The 19807-nt window shown below is 42.2% G+C and overlaps 1 protein-coding gene across 3 annotated transcripts in view; it reads right to left on the reverse strand.

Moving 5' to 3' along the window:
* The window catches only part of Ap3b1 (adaptor related protein complex 3 subunit beta 1), a 194720-nt gene that overhangs the window by 146886 nt on the left and 28027 nt on the right, over positions 1-19807 (reverse strand). For all 3 annotated transcript variants that reach the window (XR_005869832.1, XM_005065647.4, XM_040728840.1), the window contains exons 3-6: positions 16629-16703; positions 7264-7359; positions 6551-6711; positions 3958-4024 (exon numbers count right to left, since the gene is read on the reverse strand). Coding sequence is in view for 2 of the 3 variants with exons in the window: in XM_005065647.4 (XP_005065704.1) it covers positions 3958-4024; positions 6551-6711; positions 7264-7359; positions 16629-16703 (399 nt within the window). In the remaining variant the exon portion in view is untranslated. The remainder of the gene's footprint in view (positions 1-3957; positions 4025-6550; positions 6712-7263; positions 7360-16628; positions 16704-19807) is intronic.

Consider the following 19807-nt stretch of genomic DNA (forward strand, 5'->3'; position numbering starts at 1 on the left):
TAGTCTTTTTGAGCCATATGCTTCTCACACACTAAAATGCCTTGGAGATCTCTATAAGAAAACCCTCCCTAGGCTAAGAAAAGCAACAGACGGTACCTCCCCAATCAACAGAGCTTAAATAAACAAGTTTTAAATATAGTGACATTTTTAACATTCCATACTTTCAGTACATAAAATCATTATAATGGTCCCCATATTGTGCCAGTGAATAAACTCCTCAATATGTGAAAATAATTAGATTGAATCATTTGACTGGAAAATATTTAAAGTTTATATAATTTGTGATTCTTTAATTTAAAAAATGTATTTTTTCACAAATGCATGCATATGCAGTATACTCTGATAATACACCCCCATTGTCCTCTCTTACCCCCAAAACCCCTTCTCTCCAACAAGCCCCACCCATAATTTCATGAGGTTTATTTTGGAGAAGGTTCCATGATTCTTTGTTAATTTTAGTGTTATGTTAACATTATTAAGTATGGGTAGAATATATAGATTGTTTATCCATGTTATATAGACATATAGCTATGTCTGTACAGATACATAGATATAGATATAATGTATAGACTTTAAGAATGTTTTTAATCTTTGTACAGTAGAATATAACCACACAAAAGAGAAATAGTAAATGAATATTCTTAAAAGACTACTTTATACTTAAATACTGGTTAGACAAGCTAATGGTACCTAGACAAAGCTGAATTCAAATCCCTCAATCTAAATCCTTTAAAAAAAATGGGGGGAGAATAAAGCTAAGGATTAAGCCCACTCAGTAAGACGCCTGCCTTATGCATATAAGGACCTAGGTTCAATCCCTAAAACTGTCATAAGAATATCCATGCATGTGGCAATGACTGGAATCCCAGGGGTGGGGAAGGACAGCCATGCAGGTGACACATGACTGAAATGCCAGGAGGGTCCTTAGGGCTCCCTAGCCAGTCAACCTAGGTACTTGGTGAGTTCAGAACAGCAAGAGATCTTGTATCAAAAAACAAAGTGGGAAGGAAAACCTGGTTGTTAAAATCAATGTCCCAAATCCCTGGGAACAATGACTATAGAGAAAAAATACCCCCTGTAAAATAGTATCAGATATCAAACTACTATCACTAATAATACAATAAACAATATAAGAACTAACTATTAAGTACCAAATAACTACTAAAAATGTCTATTCAACATTTTTTCCTTATTTTGGAAACAAACATGGACAATTTAATTTACAAGAAATTATGCCATTATACTCCTTTGAGCCATCTTCTTTTCAGTTAGAATATCTTTAACACCTTGTGCTATGGAGACAGGTGAAGATTTTGTATATAATAGCTATTTAAACTCAAAACAACTTTATGAATTAGAAGTTATAAACCCTACAAAGACATAATGGAACATAAAACAAATGCTCATACCTAAGACTATAGTTCACACCTGTGACAATAAAATCAGTCTAGCAGCTTAGAATGACTGAGAAGCCAAGGACCTTGTTTCAATGAAACAGCACAGCACAACAACAAAAGATCAGGGGAAGGAACAGATACCCTATCTGGAAGACGTGTGGACACTTGGAAGTTTGCTTTTGGCATAGCCTTCAAATCCTCTTTTTCCCCTTGTTTTGTTGACCGTCCATCCGTCCATCCATCCGTCCCCTCCCACAAAACAGGGTCTCACTATGTAGCTGTCCTGGAACTGACTGTAGACCAGACTGCCCTTGAACTCACAGAGATTCACCTGCCTCAACCTTCCTGATGTTGGGAATAAAGGTGTGTGCCCAACTATCTCCAAATGTCTTCAAATTTATGATGGAGCAGAAATAATGGCAAACTACATGTAAATTCAGGGACTGCTTCTTCTAAGTCTTACAATCTCCACAGTGTTTAGCAAATGTCTTACGGACAAAAGAAAATATGCACTTAAAACTACAACTAAGTTATGAGCATTGATAACAAGCTTTGCATTTGGATCCCTTAAACAGATACGCCTATCATAGAGCATACCAAAAAAAAAGCATGACTTTTCTCACTTAGTGAATTGATCTATATTTGATACCTCCTATATTATCAGCTAGGCATAGAAAGATACAATGAAGATTCCTAATATATTCTATACTGAATAGGTTTACATGGCTTAGGAATAGAACCCAATAATTGCCATGTACAACTGACAGCATAACGATACTGTCAAGATAAGCAGTGAAGAAAATAAAGGATATGCAGTATTTACTAAAATACTCCTTCAGTACAAACAAGTAGTAAAGGAGGAATGAAAAAACGTAAGAGTGAAAAGGCAGCTAGAAGCTCAGCAATTCAACCCCCATGAGTGAGTCAGTTACCCAATCACAGGGCAGTTACTCAGCAATTCAACCCCCATGGCACCAAGTGTGAGTGAGTCAGTTACCCAATCACAGGGCAGTTACTGTCAGATTTAATTCAGAGTCAAAGGCATCTATATATGCCACCCACAGAAGGCAACCACATTAAAACTACACTCTGGACAGGCAGTGGAGCCACACGCCTTTAATCCCAGCACTCAGGAGGCAGAAGCAGGTGGATCTCTGTGAGTTCAAGGCCAGCCCTGTCTACAGAGTGAGTTCCAGGTCAACATGGGCTACACACAGAGAAACCAAACCTGTCTCAAAAAGCCAAAAATATACACTTTGAATATGAAAGTTTAGAAAATGAAAGTGTGAAAACAGTCATAAATTAGACTGACTATACATAAAAAGACATTAATTAAGATAAAAACATGCATTTACACATAATGATTATAAACATATATATCAATACCAGAGCTCCTGAGTACACAAAGCAAACACTGACAAACTGAAGAGAAATTCCAATACCCCACTTTTCAATATGAACAACAGGCATGAGCATGCAAATGGCCCAATGGTAAAAGCCTACCACTAAGGCTATGACCTCAGCTCTAACCCAGACCCCATGATGGAAAGAGGGAACCAGATCTGCAAGTAGTCCTCTGACTACCACACATACTCCCTAGCAGGTGTACCCACCCACATACATGCACACACAAAAATAAAAGAGTATAATTAAAAGAATAAAGGAGCCAGTGACTACTACATTAGAGACCAGCAGAGTGGCAATAGCCCATGTTCCCTAGCATGACGCGTGACGACTTCCTAAGTAGTTTTGAGTTGTAAAAAGTGGGGCCAGAAGCACTGAGATAGCAGCAGCACCACGCCTTCAGTCACCCATTTGCACAGCCATACGTTACCTCTACTCCTAAGTCTTGTCTGCCAATGCACACATAAATTGAGTATAGAGAAGGGATACAGGTGGATACACATTCTCACAAGTCTACTCATTTTAATTAGAATAGTAACTCTTAGAAAAAAAAGTCTTCAGTATTTTAGGGAAGAAACATTTTGAGAGCTGTTTTAATATTTTAGAAAATGTGCAGAAGCTGGGCATCTTAAAGCACGTCTATAACCCCAGCACTTGAGAAGCCGTGATCAAACCGCTATGAAACAGGCCAATCTGGTAAAAAACATTACATTCCAGATTGGCCTGGGTTGCATATGAGACCCTGCCTTAAGAACCCAGCAGCTAACAAACTAACAGCAAGAACAAAAGAAAAAAGAACATTTGTAATACTAAAATCCCGTCTCCCTATTGTTCATTAGTTCTTTAATACTTTGTTTATTTGAGGTTGGGGTTTTATTGTTGTTGTTATTAACACAGGTCTCACACTATAGCCCTGGGTAACACAGAACTCTCTATGTACACCAGGCTGGCTTCAAACTCACAGATATTGCCTGCCTCTCTTACCCAAGTATTGAGATTAAAGGTATGTACCAATATGCCCAGCTTTATTATTTGAGACATGAACTTCATTAATAATTAGAGCATTACAGAATCAATAAAAATAATTCCAGCGAATCTAGCATGATAAATCATAGTAAAATAAACATCAGTCAGTGACACAAAAGGTAATACTCACAGTGCTCTTATCTTTCAGAAGCTTCTCAATGACTTCAATCAACATCTCCTTCTGCTCTGGATCAAGACTGAAACGTTAGAAATAAGTAAGTAAGTCATGTGCATTTATTGCCCTTCATTCTAACATCCAATGACACTTACCACTTCAAAAATGCTGAGGCTGGCTGGGCAGTGGCGGCACACACTTTAATGCCAGCACTCAGAAGGCAGAGGCAGGTGGATCTCGGAGTTTGAGGCCAGCCTGGTCTACAGAGTGAGTTCCAGGACATCCAGGGCTACACACAGAAACCCTGTCTCAAAAAGTCAAAACAAACAAGGCATGCTGAGGTGTTCAAAGAGAACTGTGAGGTTCCCAGACACAGACACCTTAGTAAGATGGGGTGGGTTTTCCAGTCAGTGAGTTACCTTTCCTCTCTGAAGCTGCTCATGTCAACTAAATCAGTGTCAATCACTGCCAGAGCCAGCTGCAGAACTGTGAGGGAGTAGCTCAAAGTACCTGACTGGAAATTCCTTTTTTATCTCAAGGGGAAAATGTGAAAGACCGTGCATGTTTTTAACTATGGTTGTATTACTGCCAAAACCAAAAAGAGCACTTCTAAATATAACCTAATTACCTTAGCCTGCTAATGGAAACACACATTATGAAGCTGTCATCTAAACCCAAAGGCAAATAGGAACAGACTATGCAAAAACATCTGGCAGACCGTCACAGCGGTGGACAGTGAGCTGCTGCCTGGCCACTAGGTGCACTTTTAAACCATTAGTCCTATTTTGCAGTTCTTTTTAAAAGTTTTATTACATGTACCTATTTAGGGGGAAAGTTTCCACACAGAGCATGCTGGGCCTGGCAATCAAAATACAACTGATTATTTGGCACATGGTTGACTTCTACCTTAGAGATTTGATATGCTACTCACAAGTCCACACATCTGCTGATTTCATGCATTTAACTTGTTTGACACAGCACTGAGAGCACACCAGAAACAAAAGTGGTAGCTTGCAGATAGATGACAGAAAACAGCAACACATCATGATATATAACTTGTTCTAGACAGTATTTTTTTCTACAGACATCATGATATTATATGATATTTGCTACAAATGTCAATAGCATATAAATAAAAATTACTGAATGGGGGAGAGAGAGGTTGCTCTTCCATGGGACCTAAGCTCAATTTCCAACACCCACACAGTTGCTCACAGCCATCTAACTCTAGTACCAGGGGATCCAACACCATCTTCTGGCCTCCATGGGTACTGCATGTGCATGGTGCACAGAGATGTATTTGGGCAAAATACCCATACACATAAAATAAAGATTAAAAAACTAAACACTATATAGCAAGACCCTGGCTCAAAAAAAATATCACTACAAAAAAAGGTATATAATAAAATAGCTCTGTTCAAGAATCACACTCCACAGAGGGAGCAGCAGAAACAAAGATGAAAAGGAAACAGTTTTAAATAAAACACATGAAATTCTACTCTATAGTAAAAGGTTCTTTCTCCTCTCTCCCCCCTCCCTCCCTCCCTCCTCCCTCCCTCCTCCTCCCTCCTCCCTCCTCCTCCTCCTCCTCCTCCTCCTCCCTCTCTCTCTCTCTCTCTCTGTGTTTCATGTATGTGAGTGTGTGGTTACGCGCACCTGCATATATACATTGTGAGCCAGGGAAGGAAGCTGGTATCTTTCTTCAATGGTTCTAAGCCTTACTGCCTTGAGACAAGGTGTCTCACTGAAGCAGCTGCTCATCATGTCACCTAGGCTGGCTGACCAGCCAGCTCCAAAGACCTACTTATCTCTGATCTCCCCTCCTGGGGATACTAAGTTTGCAGACATTTGCAGACATAGCTAGCTAGCTTCTAAACCTTGGGTGCTTGGGTTTGTACTTAGGATTCATACCCTCTGAGACATCCCCCAGCCCCTCTATTTTCTGACAACACATACATATGTGCACATGTATAAGGCACATTATACAAATGAGAATTCAAATTCTGATTAAAGAAAGCCATGAAACCTAGAAGTAAGCAGAGGCCCTAATAAGCTCAGAAGGAATTGTCCTCATAGGGTCTCTATAACCAACACAAAAGCAAAGACATGCAAATATCATTTGTAGGAAGAAAACACACACACATACACACAGAGGGAGAGAGACAGTCAGAGACAGACAGAGACAGAGACAGAGAGAGAGAGAGAGAGAGAGAGAGAGAGAGAGAGAGAGAGAGAGAGAGAGAGAGAGAGAGAGAGAGAGAGCGCGCGCGCACTGGGCAGTGGTGGTGCACACCTTTAATCCCAGCTCTTGGGAAGCAGAGACAGGAAGATCTCAGTGAATTTAAGGTCAGCCTGGTCTACAAAATGAGTTCCAGGACAGCCAGGACTGTTATATAGAGAAACTTTGCCTTGAAAAAACCATTTTTAAAAAAGCATGCGTACACGTACGTACACACGTACACACACACACACACACACACACACACACACACACACACACACACACACAGCAAATTCATTTACTTAGAAGGACAGGCTAGAATGTACCTCTGATTTAAAATAGCCTATGTAACACCACAGATACGGCTGTGATCGATAAGGCACCTACCTGTACAACTTCTGTATAGCATGGGCTGCATTCTTCCTGACATATGGTGACAGGTCAGCCGAAGCCTCCTTAATAGCCAGCATCATGATAGGCACAATAATTGGCACTCTAATACTTGACAGAACTCTCAAGGCACTTGCACGGATTAGCTGATTTGGGTCCTAAAACAGAGGGAAAATACCCATCAAATTTTCAAGTTTAGACTTTCCAACACATCGGTATGTTGGCAGATGTTACAGTGCTAACCAACACAGAAGGGTCTTTGAAAACAGGTTAAAAAAAAAAAAGGAAAAGTAAATATGTCTTTTCTGAGCAATGTTTAAAGAAAGGTGGTAGGTACAATTCTCGGTGACTATATATTACTAAGTGCACTGGACTTTTAGTCTTTCATAGTAAAATGCATCATAAATTTAAAAGTGCTCCACTATCTTATCTCTACATTTCAACAACCAGTAGGGACAATGATAGCAGTCCTTCGATACTGAACAACCACCAAATAGACATAAAGGAACAGAAGACACGCCTTCTGTGGCAAGGTCCTACATGGGTACAGAGGTCATTTTCTCAGGCCACCAAATCTGCATTCTGGGAGGCCCTTTGACTCCTCCACGCCACAGCTAGGGGGTTAATAGATTATTGTCCCATCTCTTTAACTGACACTCCTCCAACTGTGCAGACACCTTGCATCATCTACCTGCTCGCTCATCATTTACCTTCAAAGCTCGCTGGAAAGTGCTAATGGACAGGAGCGCCAGGTCCTGCTGTTCCTCAGCGTATCGGACGAGGTAAACATATACCAACTTCTTGATCTATGTGGAGGGGGAAAAAAGTCATTCACTCCTACCAGGATGAAAATTTAAAACTCAGTATTTTATAAACCAAAATCCATTCTCAATTTATCTCAAGTAAGTAAGTGGATCTGGTCACAGCTCAGCCGGTAAAGCAGACGCTATTCTGTGTGATAATGAAAGCAAAGGAAAAAGCTTGTGAAGTAAGCATTTTTGTACTTCAATCCGTAGCGCAACATCCATCCTGTCAATGTATCTCTTCCTTTCACATTGAGTTTGCTAAATCTCTGAGAAAAATAATTTGTACAATATCAAAATATCAGCTAACTGGCCAAAAAGAAAGTTAAAAAACCAAAGATACATGTAAACAGCATGGGCCCTCACCAGCTTGTACAGAAGCTTACAGGTCTACATCTATCAAACAGCCCCAACTCCTTTAACTGTAGCAGTCACATGCCAATGGATACTACATATTTTCAGGTTAATAAGGATAATATGTGAAAATAATACCGACTTAATGCAATAATTCCAAAGAGACTAGACTGGTCAGTGTTCCAGAAAAATCTTTAAAGGCAATTTAAGGAGGTCTACAGCTCTTCCTTTACCCCAATAGTGGAGGCGATAAACGTGAGGAGGAGGTGAGGGGAGGTCATGGAGGAGGTGAGGGGTGGTCATGGGGGGAGGTGAGGGGTGGTCATGGGGGGAGGTGAGGGGTGGTCATGGGGGGAGGTGAGGGGTGGTCATGGGGGAGTGAGGGGGCGGTCATGGAGGAGGTGAGGGGCGGTCATGGGGAGGTGAGGGGTGGTCATGAGGGGGTGAGGGGGCGGTCATGGAGGAAGTGAGGGGTGGTCATGGGGAGGTGAGGGGTGGTCATGGAGGAGGTGAGGGGGTGATCATGGGGGAGGTGAGGGGCCAGTGTCCGCCATGGAGGACATGGTGGTGGAGCTAACAAGAACCCGGGGTCTGGTGTATACTAAGCACACTATCACCAAGTTACTCTCTCGGCCCCCAGTTACTCTTGATACCATGTGGCTTTCGGCTCCTTCACTATGCTGCTTGTTCCCTGTAAACACACTGCTTCTTTCAGTGTGGCACTCCAAACTAAAATGAGGTCTAAGCCGAACAAACCAGGAAAGAACTTTGTTCCTGGTGAAGCCTCCCCTAATACAACTAACGAGGGATTAAAACTACCCAGTTCCCAAATGCAATGTTAGAAAGCCCCACTGGAAAAAAACAATGGAATCTTAAAATATGCAGGCAAATAGATGGCACTAACCTAGTCACAAAAAGACAAACACACTGTGTACTCACTCATATGGATTTTAGACATGGATCAGGGGAGTGCCAACCTAAAATCCCACTGCCAGAGAGTCGGGGAAACAGAACCTTCATCCAGTGACTGATGGAAGCAGAGGCAGACACCCACAGCTAAGCACTGAACTGAACTCAGGGAATCCAGTGAGAGGAAAGACTGATGAGCAAAGGGGTCAAGACTGGGCTGATTTAATCCACAGAAACAGCTGACCTAAACAAGGGGGAGCTCTTGGACCCCAGACTGATGTCTGGGAGGCCAGCATGTGACTGATCTAGACCACCTGAATGTGGATGTCAGTGAGGAGGCCTAGGCAATCTATGGGGCCTTGGGTAGTAGATCAGTATTTAGCCCTGGCATACAAATGGACTTTGGCTGCCCATCCCACAATGAGGGATGCTCTCTCAGCCTGGACTCTTGGGGGAGGGCCTAGGCCCTGTCCTGAATAAAATGACAGACTCTGGAGATCCTCCATGGAGAGCCTCACCCTCCCTAAGGAGAGTGAGTGGGGTTTGGGTGGGGGGCTGTGGGGCCTGGCTGGGGGGGGCAGAGGAGGAGAGGAGGGAGAGGGAGCTGGGATTGACATGTGAAGCAAACTTGTTTCTAATTTAAATTAAAAAAAAAAAAAGCCCCACCGTATCCACTTTCCCAAGGGCAGTGCTGGAAAGTTCTACTGTATCCACTTTGCCAAGCATAATGCCAAGAATCCCCACTACATTTGAACAGATGTGCTCTTAAGCTTTCTAGTTTCAATTTCCTAAATGAAAAGCAAAACTGCGAATTTATCTATAGGAAAGTTCAGCATCCGAGACCTGGCTCTTCAAAGCCTCTTGTTGAAGCAATTTCAGACATTAATTCTATGATGCAACCTGCTTAACCACCTACTACCTGTACAACATCATAAACACAAGTGAAAATTTGGTAAGCACACTTTCTATACTCTCATATTAGTGAACATATTTTTGTATAATAATATTATATATATTATATAACAATGCTACAAATGAAACTAATTACAAAAAATAATCTCTAAGTATTCTTCACAGCCAAATAGTTCCACAAAAATCTAACCTAAACTTTCTTTTCCATCAAACAGAAACAATCACTGACTATAACTTGACCTTGGTCTCAAACTGTACTCAGGTTATCCCTGATAGCCCCTCCCCTACCAAATTTCACTTAATATCATCTATGAGACCAAAAATTAAATAATAAAACGCTGACTAATGCATAAACAATAAAGTACACATACTGAGCAGCTGCTACACAAAATAAAGCAAGTCTATGTTTAGGATGAAATTTACATAAAGGGTTTTAGCATGTTAAATGGTATAAATCATAAGATCCCACCTCTGCTTGTCTCAAAACAAGAAACAAACCAAAGTCATAACCAGTTCCATATATATGGGAGGATGGAGACAGGGCTTCACTCTGTAGCTCACTCAGGTTAGTCAATCTCAGCAATCCTCCTGCTTCGACCAGCAACCTCTGGGACTACAGGTGTGTGCTACAGTGCCAGGCTGAGCTAGAAACACTTCTTAAGTTTCTGTATTTCTAGAAAAAGAGGTTCTTTTGTAGCTCTGACAACCCACAACCAGAAGAAAACTGGCATAAGCCTGCTCAAAAGATCAACAAAAACTCACCCAAGTTAACAGCTTGTTCAAGTCAACAAGGTATGGCAGCCCCCTTGCCATGATGCGAGCAAACTCACTCCAATCATGCCTCGGAGGCTAAGCTCACTCTCACAAGTGTCCACACTTTTACAGAAGACACCAATCCACTCAAGACGCTGAAAGTCTACCCTTCCCAAAAATGTCCCTTAAGATGAACAACAACTCTGTGTTCAAAGAAAATGTATCTAGAAAGCAAGGCTCCTCTTGTTACGGTGAGCAGCAGACTCACTGTCTTGCTACTACAGCTACCTTGTGTCTCATGGCCCTTCAACATAACAAAGTCTCTTGAATATCTAGTTGGGTGATGATGGTCCAAGTACAACCAGCACATTCGCTTTTCAAGCATTTCAGTTACCAAATTCAAGAAACTCAACATCAGTACAACCCTATAACTTTATAAATAATCCATATTTTAAACTTCCAATATCATATATGTTAGCACACTTCCTCCAATGTGTGATCCGAACTGCATGGGAACACCATGTCTAGTCTTTCATTCGAGGACACTCTTTAGCATTTCTTTTCTCCAAGTACTTTTATCATCCCAGCCAGTGTTCAAATCAACCAGGAAATGACTAGTTATAAAAGAAAAGCACTCGCTGGCTCTGCTTTTACTTGTTATCTTCCCTTATTCTTCACCTCCATCTCTCACCCTTCCCAGTTAGAACTTGCTGAGCACCTCAAGGTCTGCCACCACTCATGTAATGCTCACATCCCACTAAGTGCAACTGCTATCTCCATTCAAGGAGGCAGACTGGCCAATGGTCACAGGATGTGTCCGACAAGGGCAGGGGCCTCTTCCCTACTCCTACATGTTCTGGCCAATGAAGAGAGTCCTCCAAATTGTCTATTGAAATATTCTCTAAGAAAAGGAGTTAGTACCCTTCCCCAGGACACCTGGAAACCTAGTAAAATTACGCAATCCAAGAATAAAATTTTCATAAAATATCAGCTTTTTTTCCCTTTGAAACTAGACCTCCCTAAAGCCTAAACTATCAGGAACTCATGATCCCTTGCCTTGACTGCCTCAGTCCTGGGACTATGGGAGACTATATTCAGATCTCTTGCCCTTTAAATCAAGAAAAAATAATTTTTAAATTTATAGATGCTTTAAATCATCTACAGGGCCCAAATTCACATATAATGTCCAGCATACAGTTTTGCTATGGAGGAACCTGACTCTTAACTCCAAGTGCAGATCTTCACTGTGGAGTCTGGCCTGGCTGCTCCTGATCACAAGCCAACAGAAGACGCTACATCAGAGAGCCTCACTCCAGGATCCCTGTCAATATTCCATAACATCTGGGAGCCTCACTCCAGGATCCCTGTTGACACTCTATGACATCAGGGAGCCTCGCTCCAGCATCCCTGCCGATACTCTATGATGTCAGAGTGTCTCATCCCAGGATCCCTGTGATACTCCATGACATCAGGGTGCCTCATTCCTGGATCCCCACTTCTATTACCAGTGAACTTTCAGTGAAATTCCCAATCAGACTCCATGTGATTTCTTTTGTTCAAATTGGTGCTTCTCAAACTTCAGAATTTGCATAATCCAAAATAAACACACATATGTAATACCATTCCATTAAATGATCAAGTGATTTTTTTTAACATAAGATACAAACCATGGGTTCCAAAACCAAGCAAGACCAGTTTAGGTGGAAACAAAAACCAGTTAAAGAAAGTCAGTTTAAAAGTGAAATAAGCCAAAAGATCAAAACCATAACTAACATTTTTGATTCAAAACAATTTTTTTAAGTATTTGGTATAATAGTTTCAGTGTAATGATAGATGATTATTGGAAAACAGATGACCAGAACTCCCCAACTAAAGGTTTTGTTTGTTTGTTTGTTTTTAAGTTCCTTAGACTACAACACTTCTAGAAAGCAATCTATACCTGCAAGTACTGACTGATCTGCTGGTAGGTTAATAGCAAGTTCATGTCTCAGTCAGAAAGTTCTCAAATCACCTTGGAATGAATGTGCTTAAGTTAAACTGTGTACAGCCAGGACTCATCAGACTTTCAAGAAAGAGCTCAGTAACTGCCAAATGACTCAGATCTCAACCCAGCATCACACGACTGGCAAAAAGCAGGACTTTCCAAATAGGTTAGTTACCACATCTAGGATCTAATGTCCCCAGCAGGTCTAAGTCATTGAATAGCAATGTTAAAAGCCACCGATACCCTATCAGGAACCAAAACTATCGGGATGATTATGCAGCTCGTCTTGTTTGTTTGGAACGATCACTTAGAAAGTGCTCTTTGTCCCTATGAATTATGTTCAGAGCTGACGCTATACTTCACAGCAAAATGTTAAAGGAGATGCACTGAGTCCACCCTGCCCTGATCTCCTCAAGGTTTATTTCTCAACAACACCTTTGTTTATCAGGACGGCCATCCAGCTTTAAAACTGTATTATGAACTCCAGAATGCATCTAGGATTTATAATAGGTATACTGAAACATTCAGTACCACAGCTGGGCTAGCAGGCTTCACTATAATTACTCACTATTGGAGAAGGATTTCTGCGACTGTTATAGCAAAAAGCATAACAATATTAAATCACAGAAGGTTGCAAAACACTAAATTTGTTCCAGTTCTGTTCTAAGAATCAATCAATATTGACCACAAGAGGCCTATGCACTGCCAGGCTGCAGGTGTGCGCAGAAACCCTACTTTCCCTGAGACCACTCTGCGACCAGGAATGGGAGTAGTTAGGGGTCCGTGACTACGCCACTCTCTGACCAGTTACTTTCATTCAATGTTACAACACTCCTTGCTGTAAAGCTAATCATAGCCGAGTCCCAGCAGTCTGGAGGAACACAGGCAGATCTGTTTAATTAGCTTATCGATACCACTACATCAAACTTCATGAGCTATTGACTGAAGCTTTGATTATTTTTGTACTATAAGCACTGACTGCTTACTAGGTCACTTGTGGCATCATCTGACATCTGATGCCAGGTGACGCACTATACAGCTCACCTGTGCATCTAAGGCAGCATACACTTATAAAAATGAAATTTCTCACTCAGCAGCAAGGAAGCACCAATCAATTCTCTCAGCACAGGTTTCTAAGAAGCTTATATCAGTTTTTCCATAAGAAGATTAAGCTTTTTTTTTATAATTACAAAGCTTTAAAGAACAAAAGATACCAAAAACAAGCAGCCCAGGGCTGAAGAGAGCGATCAGTGGTGAAGGGCCCCTGGTGCTCTTGCAGAGGACATGGCTTCAGCTTCCAGCAGCCATGTGATGGCTCACAACCATCTCTATCTCCAGCTCCAGAGGATCCCACACCTTCTTCTGGCTTTCATGAACACTGCACACACATGGTACAAAGACATACACATAATGTAAAATTAAGTCTTTAAAAGGAAAAGGACCAGAACAATGTTTCCACTAAAACTTTTCTTACAGAATATCAGCCAACATACCAGAACCTGAGAGCGAAGGAGAAAAAGAACAAACAGCTAGGTCTTCCTACTGATAACTACTTGCCAAGATAAACAGCTCTGAATGAACAAGAATTAACACAGGTTTTTCTGTTCCCACAATGAGAAAGAAGTGCAGGAATATCAAGTCCACCAGCTTACAGATTTGCTCATTCCTACCCATTTCTCCAATACCACCACAAAGATTGTCAACATACTGGATGCTGTGACTAATCCCTGATGCTAATGAGGGGTCAGACACTAAGGTCAGAAAAAATGCACCAAACACAAAGGATGGTGCTCGCTGCCAGGGCAACCATCTGGGTTGGCTCCCTGGCTTTGGATGGCAACTGCCAAACATCTGCCATATGACTTTAGTAAGTCCTCCATCATATCTTCATTGTTAAATACAGACAGAAACCCAGAGTTAGCCTCCCACTTGTGTGAAGCACTAACAACCTCAGCCCAGACGCGCTTTCTACAGATTAGTAATCAGCACTGCTGAAAGACTAGTCCAAATACCAGGACCAGCCTCGACTCTGCTTCCCAAGTTGTAGAAGTCAAATCCGCTCTGCAGCAGAGTACCAGCAAGCACCTAAGCAACACGAAAGCACCCGAGGCCAGGGAAGAAACCTGGGAATGCAGTAGCAGGAAAGATCCAAGATGGCACAAAAATTACCACTACATATACCCAAAAGGCCTTTTGATCAGAGATGAAATTAGGTGAAAACAAAATTTTTAATGAGATATCACTTCATACACTCTAAAGAGACATAATCTAAAATACAGACATTTTTAAAAGTTAAACAGGAAGCTGCATACTCATCCAACATGCACAAAGCCCTGAGTTCCATCCCAGTATCAAAAAGTTGAAAGAAAGAAAACAGGGGTGGGGGAGTATAAAGGGAGAGGGAGGGATAGAGGGGAGAGGAGAGGAGGAAAGGCAGGGGTCAGCAAGGGCATGAAAAGTAGAACTCACAAGCATTACTATTTGAAACATAAAATGATGCTGTAGGAAAGAAATGGCTGTCAGTTCATGTTATCACAGAGTCTTCGTACTATCAGCAACATCAGGCTAAGGTCTACGTCCACAGACGTGACAGTGAAGGTTCACACGAACACCTGGCCACTAATGCTCAGAGCAGCACTGCTCCTAATAGACAGTCCAAAGGAGAAGTATTCCAAATGTCCATCGATGGATGAAAATACAAACCACAGGTACCCATACAGTAGAATGCTGTTCAGCCATAAAAATACATGGTTAGTGTCAGTCAACTAAGAACTGCCCACATCCCGGGTGTAGGTTCCTCCCCACCTTCAATGACTCAGAGCCTGGCTCCATCATTACTAATGTGACATATTTCCACCATCACACATTTTCCCTATGAACATACTCCACACCCCTTATAAAGCTCTCCTGAGGAACAGAGCTGCATTTAAAGTCGCCACCAATGGCAGAGCAAATCTTAGTTCCAGTTTTACTAAACGCAGGTCTCCAAGGGCCCTTGAGCCAAACACACTCTATTACGACGAAGACAAGCACAAACTCCAGTACATCCTCCTCATCAAGTGCGCGTTCTGGAACAGAGGTCAAGCAGAAGGAACATAACCTAGACCAATACTCTTTGCTTCTGGAGAATATCTCTGGCAAAGGTGCTTTATACATTTAATACTGTGCATTATGTTGACTTGAAATTAGCTAGAGCAGTTTTTGGAGAGAGAACCTCAATTGAGAAAATGTCCCCAACACATGAGCCCGTGAACAAAGCTGCGGTGTACCTTCTTGACTGATGTGGGAGGGCCCAGCTCACCATGGGTGGTGCCATCCCTGTGGCTGTAAGAAGGCAGGCTAAGCAAGCCATAAGGAGCAAGCCAGTAAGCAGCTCCCTTCCATGGCCTCTGCATCAGTTCCTGCCTCCAGGTGCCTGACCTGACTTCCCTCAGTGATTCACTATGATGTGGAGCTGTAAGTTGAAAGAAACCCTTTCCTTCTCAAGCTACTTTTGGTTGTAATGTTTTAACACAGCAATAGAAACTCTAAGACAAATGCCATCATAAAAAGTAGAAATAACTATATGCAGGCAGGGGTCATATAATGTACAGAAAATAGTCAAAACCACAAAATAGGTACCTCTCCACCTCACAGGGCGTCTTGTAAACTGTCATCATGACCTCCTAATACAGACGGCCACTGTTATGTGTTATGCCGTCTGTCATCCCAACAGCAAACAAATACCAGTGGTGACTTGTTTTAAATTTTATATGGGGGTGGGGAGAATTCAAAGCTGTTGAGACAATTTTCTCAATGTAACCAGAGTTTTTCTGCAGTATAGATGACGGTGCGTGACTCTGATATCAGGCTACCGTGTCTGTCTAGCTTCTGGGAAAGTGTCTGGAGGGGGCGCTCTCATTTAATAGTCCATGCAGGCACACTCAGAGCTTAGTGCCTGTCATAATAGCCAGAAAATCTTCAGAGATCGCTGGGTTTTATCTTAGACACAGCAAAAGGGCCACAAATTTTCAAAGTCTGGATAGAATTGAGTAGGTCTGCCTCACTGGAGATATGCTAACCTAAAATTAAGTCCCTAGGGCAAAAATTAAAAGGCACTCGGTCTTTAGGAATTCATTAAAGCTCAACCTGAGTCAATGACCATCACTACAACTTCAATTTTACTTTCCACATTTTCCACTCAAAATCCAAGGCTAAGTTCAAACCCACTTTTTAGTGTACTTTACCTATATTAAGATTGAAGACATCCTACCATAATAAAAAGTCAATGAATTTAAATATATTGGCTTCCAAAGTAGCTGTAAGTATGTGTTGGCATACACAACAGGAATTAAACAAAAAACGATAAAGCAAACGGTACCTCAATGTTTTTACTGGCCACGTTCTTCACAACAGCAGGGAAGAGCTCTGATGCGTTTTTCCCCTTTGCAATCATCTAAGGATTAAAAAGGAGAATTAGGAAATTCTTAGTAATCTGAAAAGACAGCTATTCTGGGAAACTCTACACATACTAAATATTGAAAGACTCTGTCACAAAGCAAGCTAAATAATAACAATTCAACTTTTTCAGTGTCAATCACATACCAACTACACACACCAGGAAAACACTCTCTTGTGTTTCAACATAATACACAAATATATAGACACACAAAGGGAAAATATACAGCCAAACATGGAAGTGCACTCCTGTGATCCCAGCACCTGGGAGACAGAGGTGAGAGGATCAGAAGTTCATGGCCAGCCTAGCCTCTGAGACTCTGCCTCAAAAAAAAAAAAAAAAAAAAAAAAACCACAAGGCAGGAGGGAGGAGGAGGAGGAACAGAAAGTACAGAGTAAATTAAGGTGTGTAGAGAAATGGGTACAGTATTTTCCTTATTTTCCTTGGGCTAACTGTACTACAAATATCCTTCGACTGTGTGCTCCCCCTTATTTTCCAGGTTCTTACATTAAAACTGTAGCGCATGTGAAAGGGCCCAGGGAATTTTACAAGCCAACTCACTTGGCTTTCTCAGAGAATCTCCTATTTCCCAAGCTGTAATTTTCCTGGAGTCTCTTCATTCTGTCCACTGAAGATCTGTGTACCACCATAACTTCCAATGCCCCCAATTTCAAAGGTTTCACTCACTCTAAGGATTCCCACTTGTACAAATGAAGATCAGTCTCCCAGAGCTCCACGCCAAACACCCAGGCCAAGTACAACCTCCCTAACTGCACATCGGCAGCTGCCTCTTTATCCCAAAGTCTCTGCCTAAAACCAAACTTGGTCTTCAAGAAAACAGACTTAAACAAAGATTGCATTAAAGGAGGAACTTATTATTTATTCTTTCCACCAATTCTCTTACACAACAGAAAACACAGAAAGATATTGCTCTCTTCTTATGTCTACAGGGTAACCAGGTCCTGCTGCTGATTCTTACCTCAAGTTATGTCACTCTCTGCTGCTCTGATCCTACCTCAGGTCAGCATCACTACTCCAACAGCCCCTACTACCCATGATGTATACCACAGACAGCTTAATGTGGAGTCCTGCTTTGAAGACCAGGGGTGTATGTAGCTCAGTGACAGAAGGGTTCTCTAGCATGTTCAAGGTCTTGGGTTCAATTCCAGCACCATGATAGGAAAGGGGGGAAAAAAGCCCCCCAATCCTCCACATTGCACATGTCAGCCCACCTCAAAAGATTTCAATTTAATTTAACTACTATACTGTTAGACATAGCACCATTTTACATTCCTACCATTGTGGTGACATTCTGTTTATGATCTAACAACTAAAGCTTGCCTGAAGATCAGGGTGCAAAGCTAGCCACACTAGTTAGCCACATTAGTCAGCCATAGAGTCCAGGCAGGGGTGGCACATACCTTTAACCACAGCACTCAGTAGACAGAGGCAGACAGATCTCTGTTATGAGAAGCTTTTTCTTTGTGAGAAGCCTTCCCGCCAGCCTGGTTCTAGAGCCGCATCAGTCCCAAATAAACACACAGGAGGCTATATTAATTATGAAGCTGTTGGCCTTGCTTGTTTCTTACTGGCTAGCTCTGACTTAAGTAATTACCCCATAATTGTTAATCTAAGTATGTTTCTTACCGGAGAATAGTTCCGGGCTTCCTACCCCATGGCGTTACATGTCGAACTCCTTGTGTTTCTCCTACCCAGAGTCCTTCTGGACTCCTAGTCTCTCCTATCTAGATTCCCTATTGGCCAGACAGTGCTTTATTGACAAATGCACAGAACTTCCCCAACAGATCTCTGTTAGTACAAGGCCACCCTGGGCTACACAAAATTGATCCAGTCTAAAAGAGAAACAGAGCTCACACAAAGATGACCTCAGCACTTGCGATCCTGCGCCTTTAATCCTAGCACTAAGGAGGTAGAGACAGGAAAGGATATGTCAAGGCAGAAAGAGAAATAGAAGGCAGGAGGAAACAGGAGCTCATGGCAGTCTGAGGAGGAGTGCAGTCTGAGGATGCAGTCTGAGGATGCAGTCTGAGGATGCAGTGTGAGGATGGAGTGTGAAGATGCAGTCTGAGGATACAGTCTGAGGATGCAGTCTGAGGAACAGTGCAGTCTGAGGATGCAGTCTGAGGATGCAGTCTGAGGATGCAGTGTGAGGATACAGTCTGAGGAACAGTGCAGTCTGAGGATGCAGTGTGAGGATGGAGTGTGAGGATGCAGTCTGAGGATGCAGTGTGAGGATGGAGTGTGAAGATGCAGTCTGAGGATGCAGTGCGAGGATGGAGTGTGAAGATGCAGTCTGAGGATACAGTCTGAGGATGCAGTCTGAGGAACAGTGCAGTCTAAGGATGCAGTCTGAGGAGCAGGCAATCTGAGCAGTTAGTCTAAGGATGTAGTCTGAGGAACACTGTAGTCTGAGGAGCTGTCAGTCTGAGGAGCAGGCAGTCTGAGGAGGCAGTCTGAGGACAGGATTACTCCTTTGGTCTGAGCACTGGCAGAGGTAAGAACTCTAGTAGCTGGCCCGTTCCGCTTCTAGCTGATTCAGAGTTTTTATTATTAAGACCAAAGAGAATTTGTGCTACCCGCCAGCAGTATAAGAAGGCTCCTATTTATAGTCAACGTCTTTACTAACACGTAAGCTGGTTTTCTATAAGGGATCTTAAGGAGAGTATGGTGATCTCACTCTGAGTGACTGCCCACCGTCCTAATGATTAAAGACAGGCAGCATTTTCCTGCACTCACTAGTCCCCTGCTTGTCTTCTCGGAAGGATGGCTCCCTGGGCCTTCCGGCCACTTTCCAGGGCTCTTTCAGCTGCTCAACCACAGATGCTATCTCTGTGCTCTAGACACTGGCCCTTTAATCTGGCAAATGATGTATATTCTCTACTCTGTGGCTGCCTTTAGTTTGGATAAAACGTGCCTATTCCTTTGTTGTTGGGCATTGACATCAGATCCAAGAAGTTCTGGCTGAAGCCAGCTCATGAAGCTTCCCTGCATTTTCTTCTTGATTCTGCACTTTTAGTCTCTGATCCACTCCAGTGTGGAGGCAGGAACCCGACTCCACTTTCTTGTACTTTTCTCAGGAA

This window comes from Mesocricetus auratus, unplaced genomic scaffold, assembly GCF_017639785.1.
Source record: "Mesocricetus auratus isolate SY011 unplaced genomic scaffold, BCM_Maur_2.0 Super-Scaffold_100020, whole genome shotgun sequence".
In the NCBI taxonomy this organism is placed as follows: Eukaryota; Metazoa; Chordata; class Mammalia; order Rodentia; family Cricetidae; genus Mesocricetus; species Mesocricetus auratus.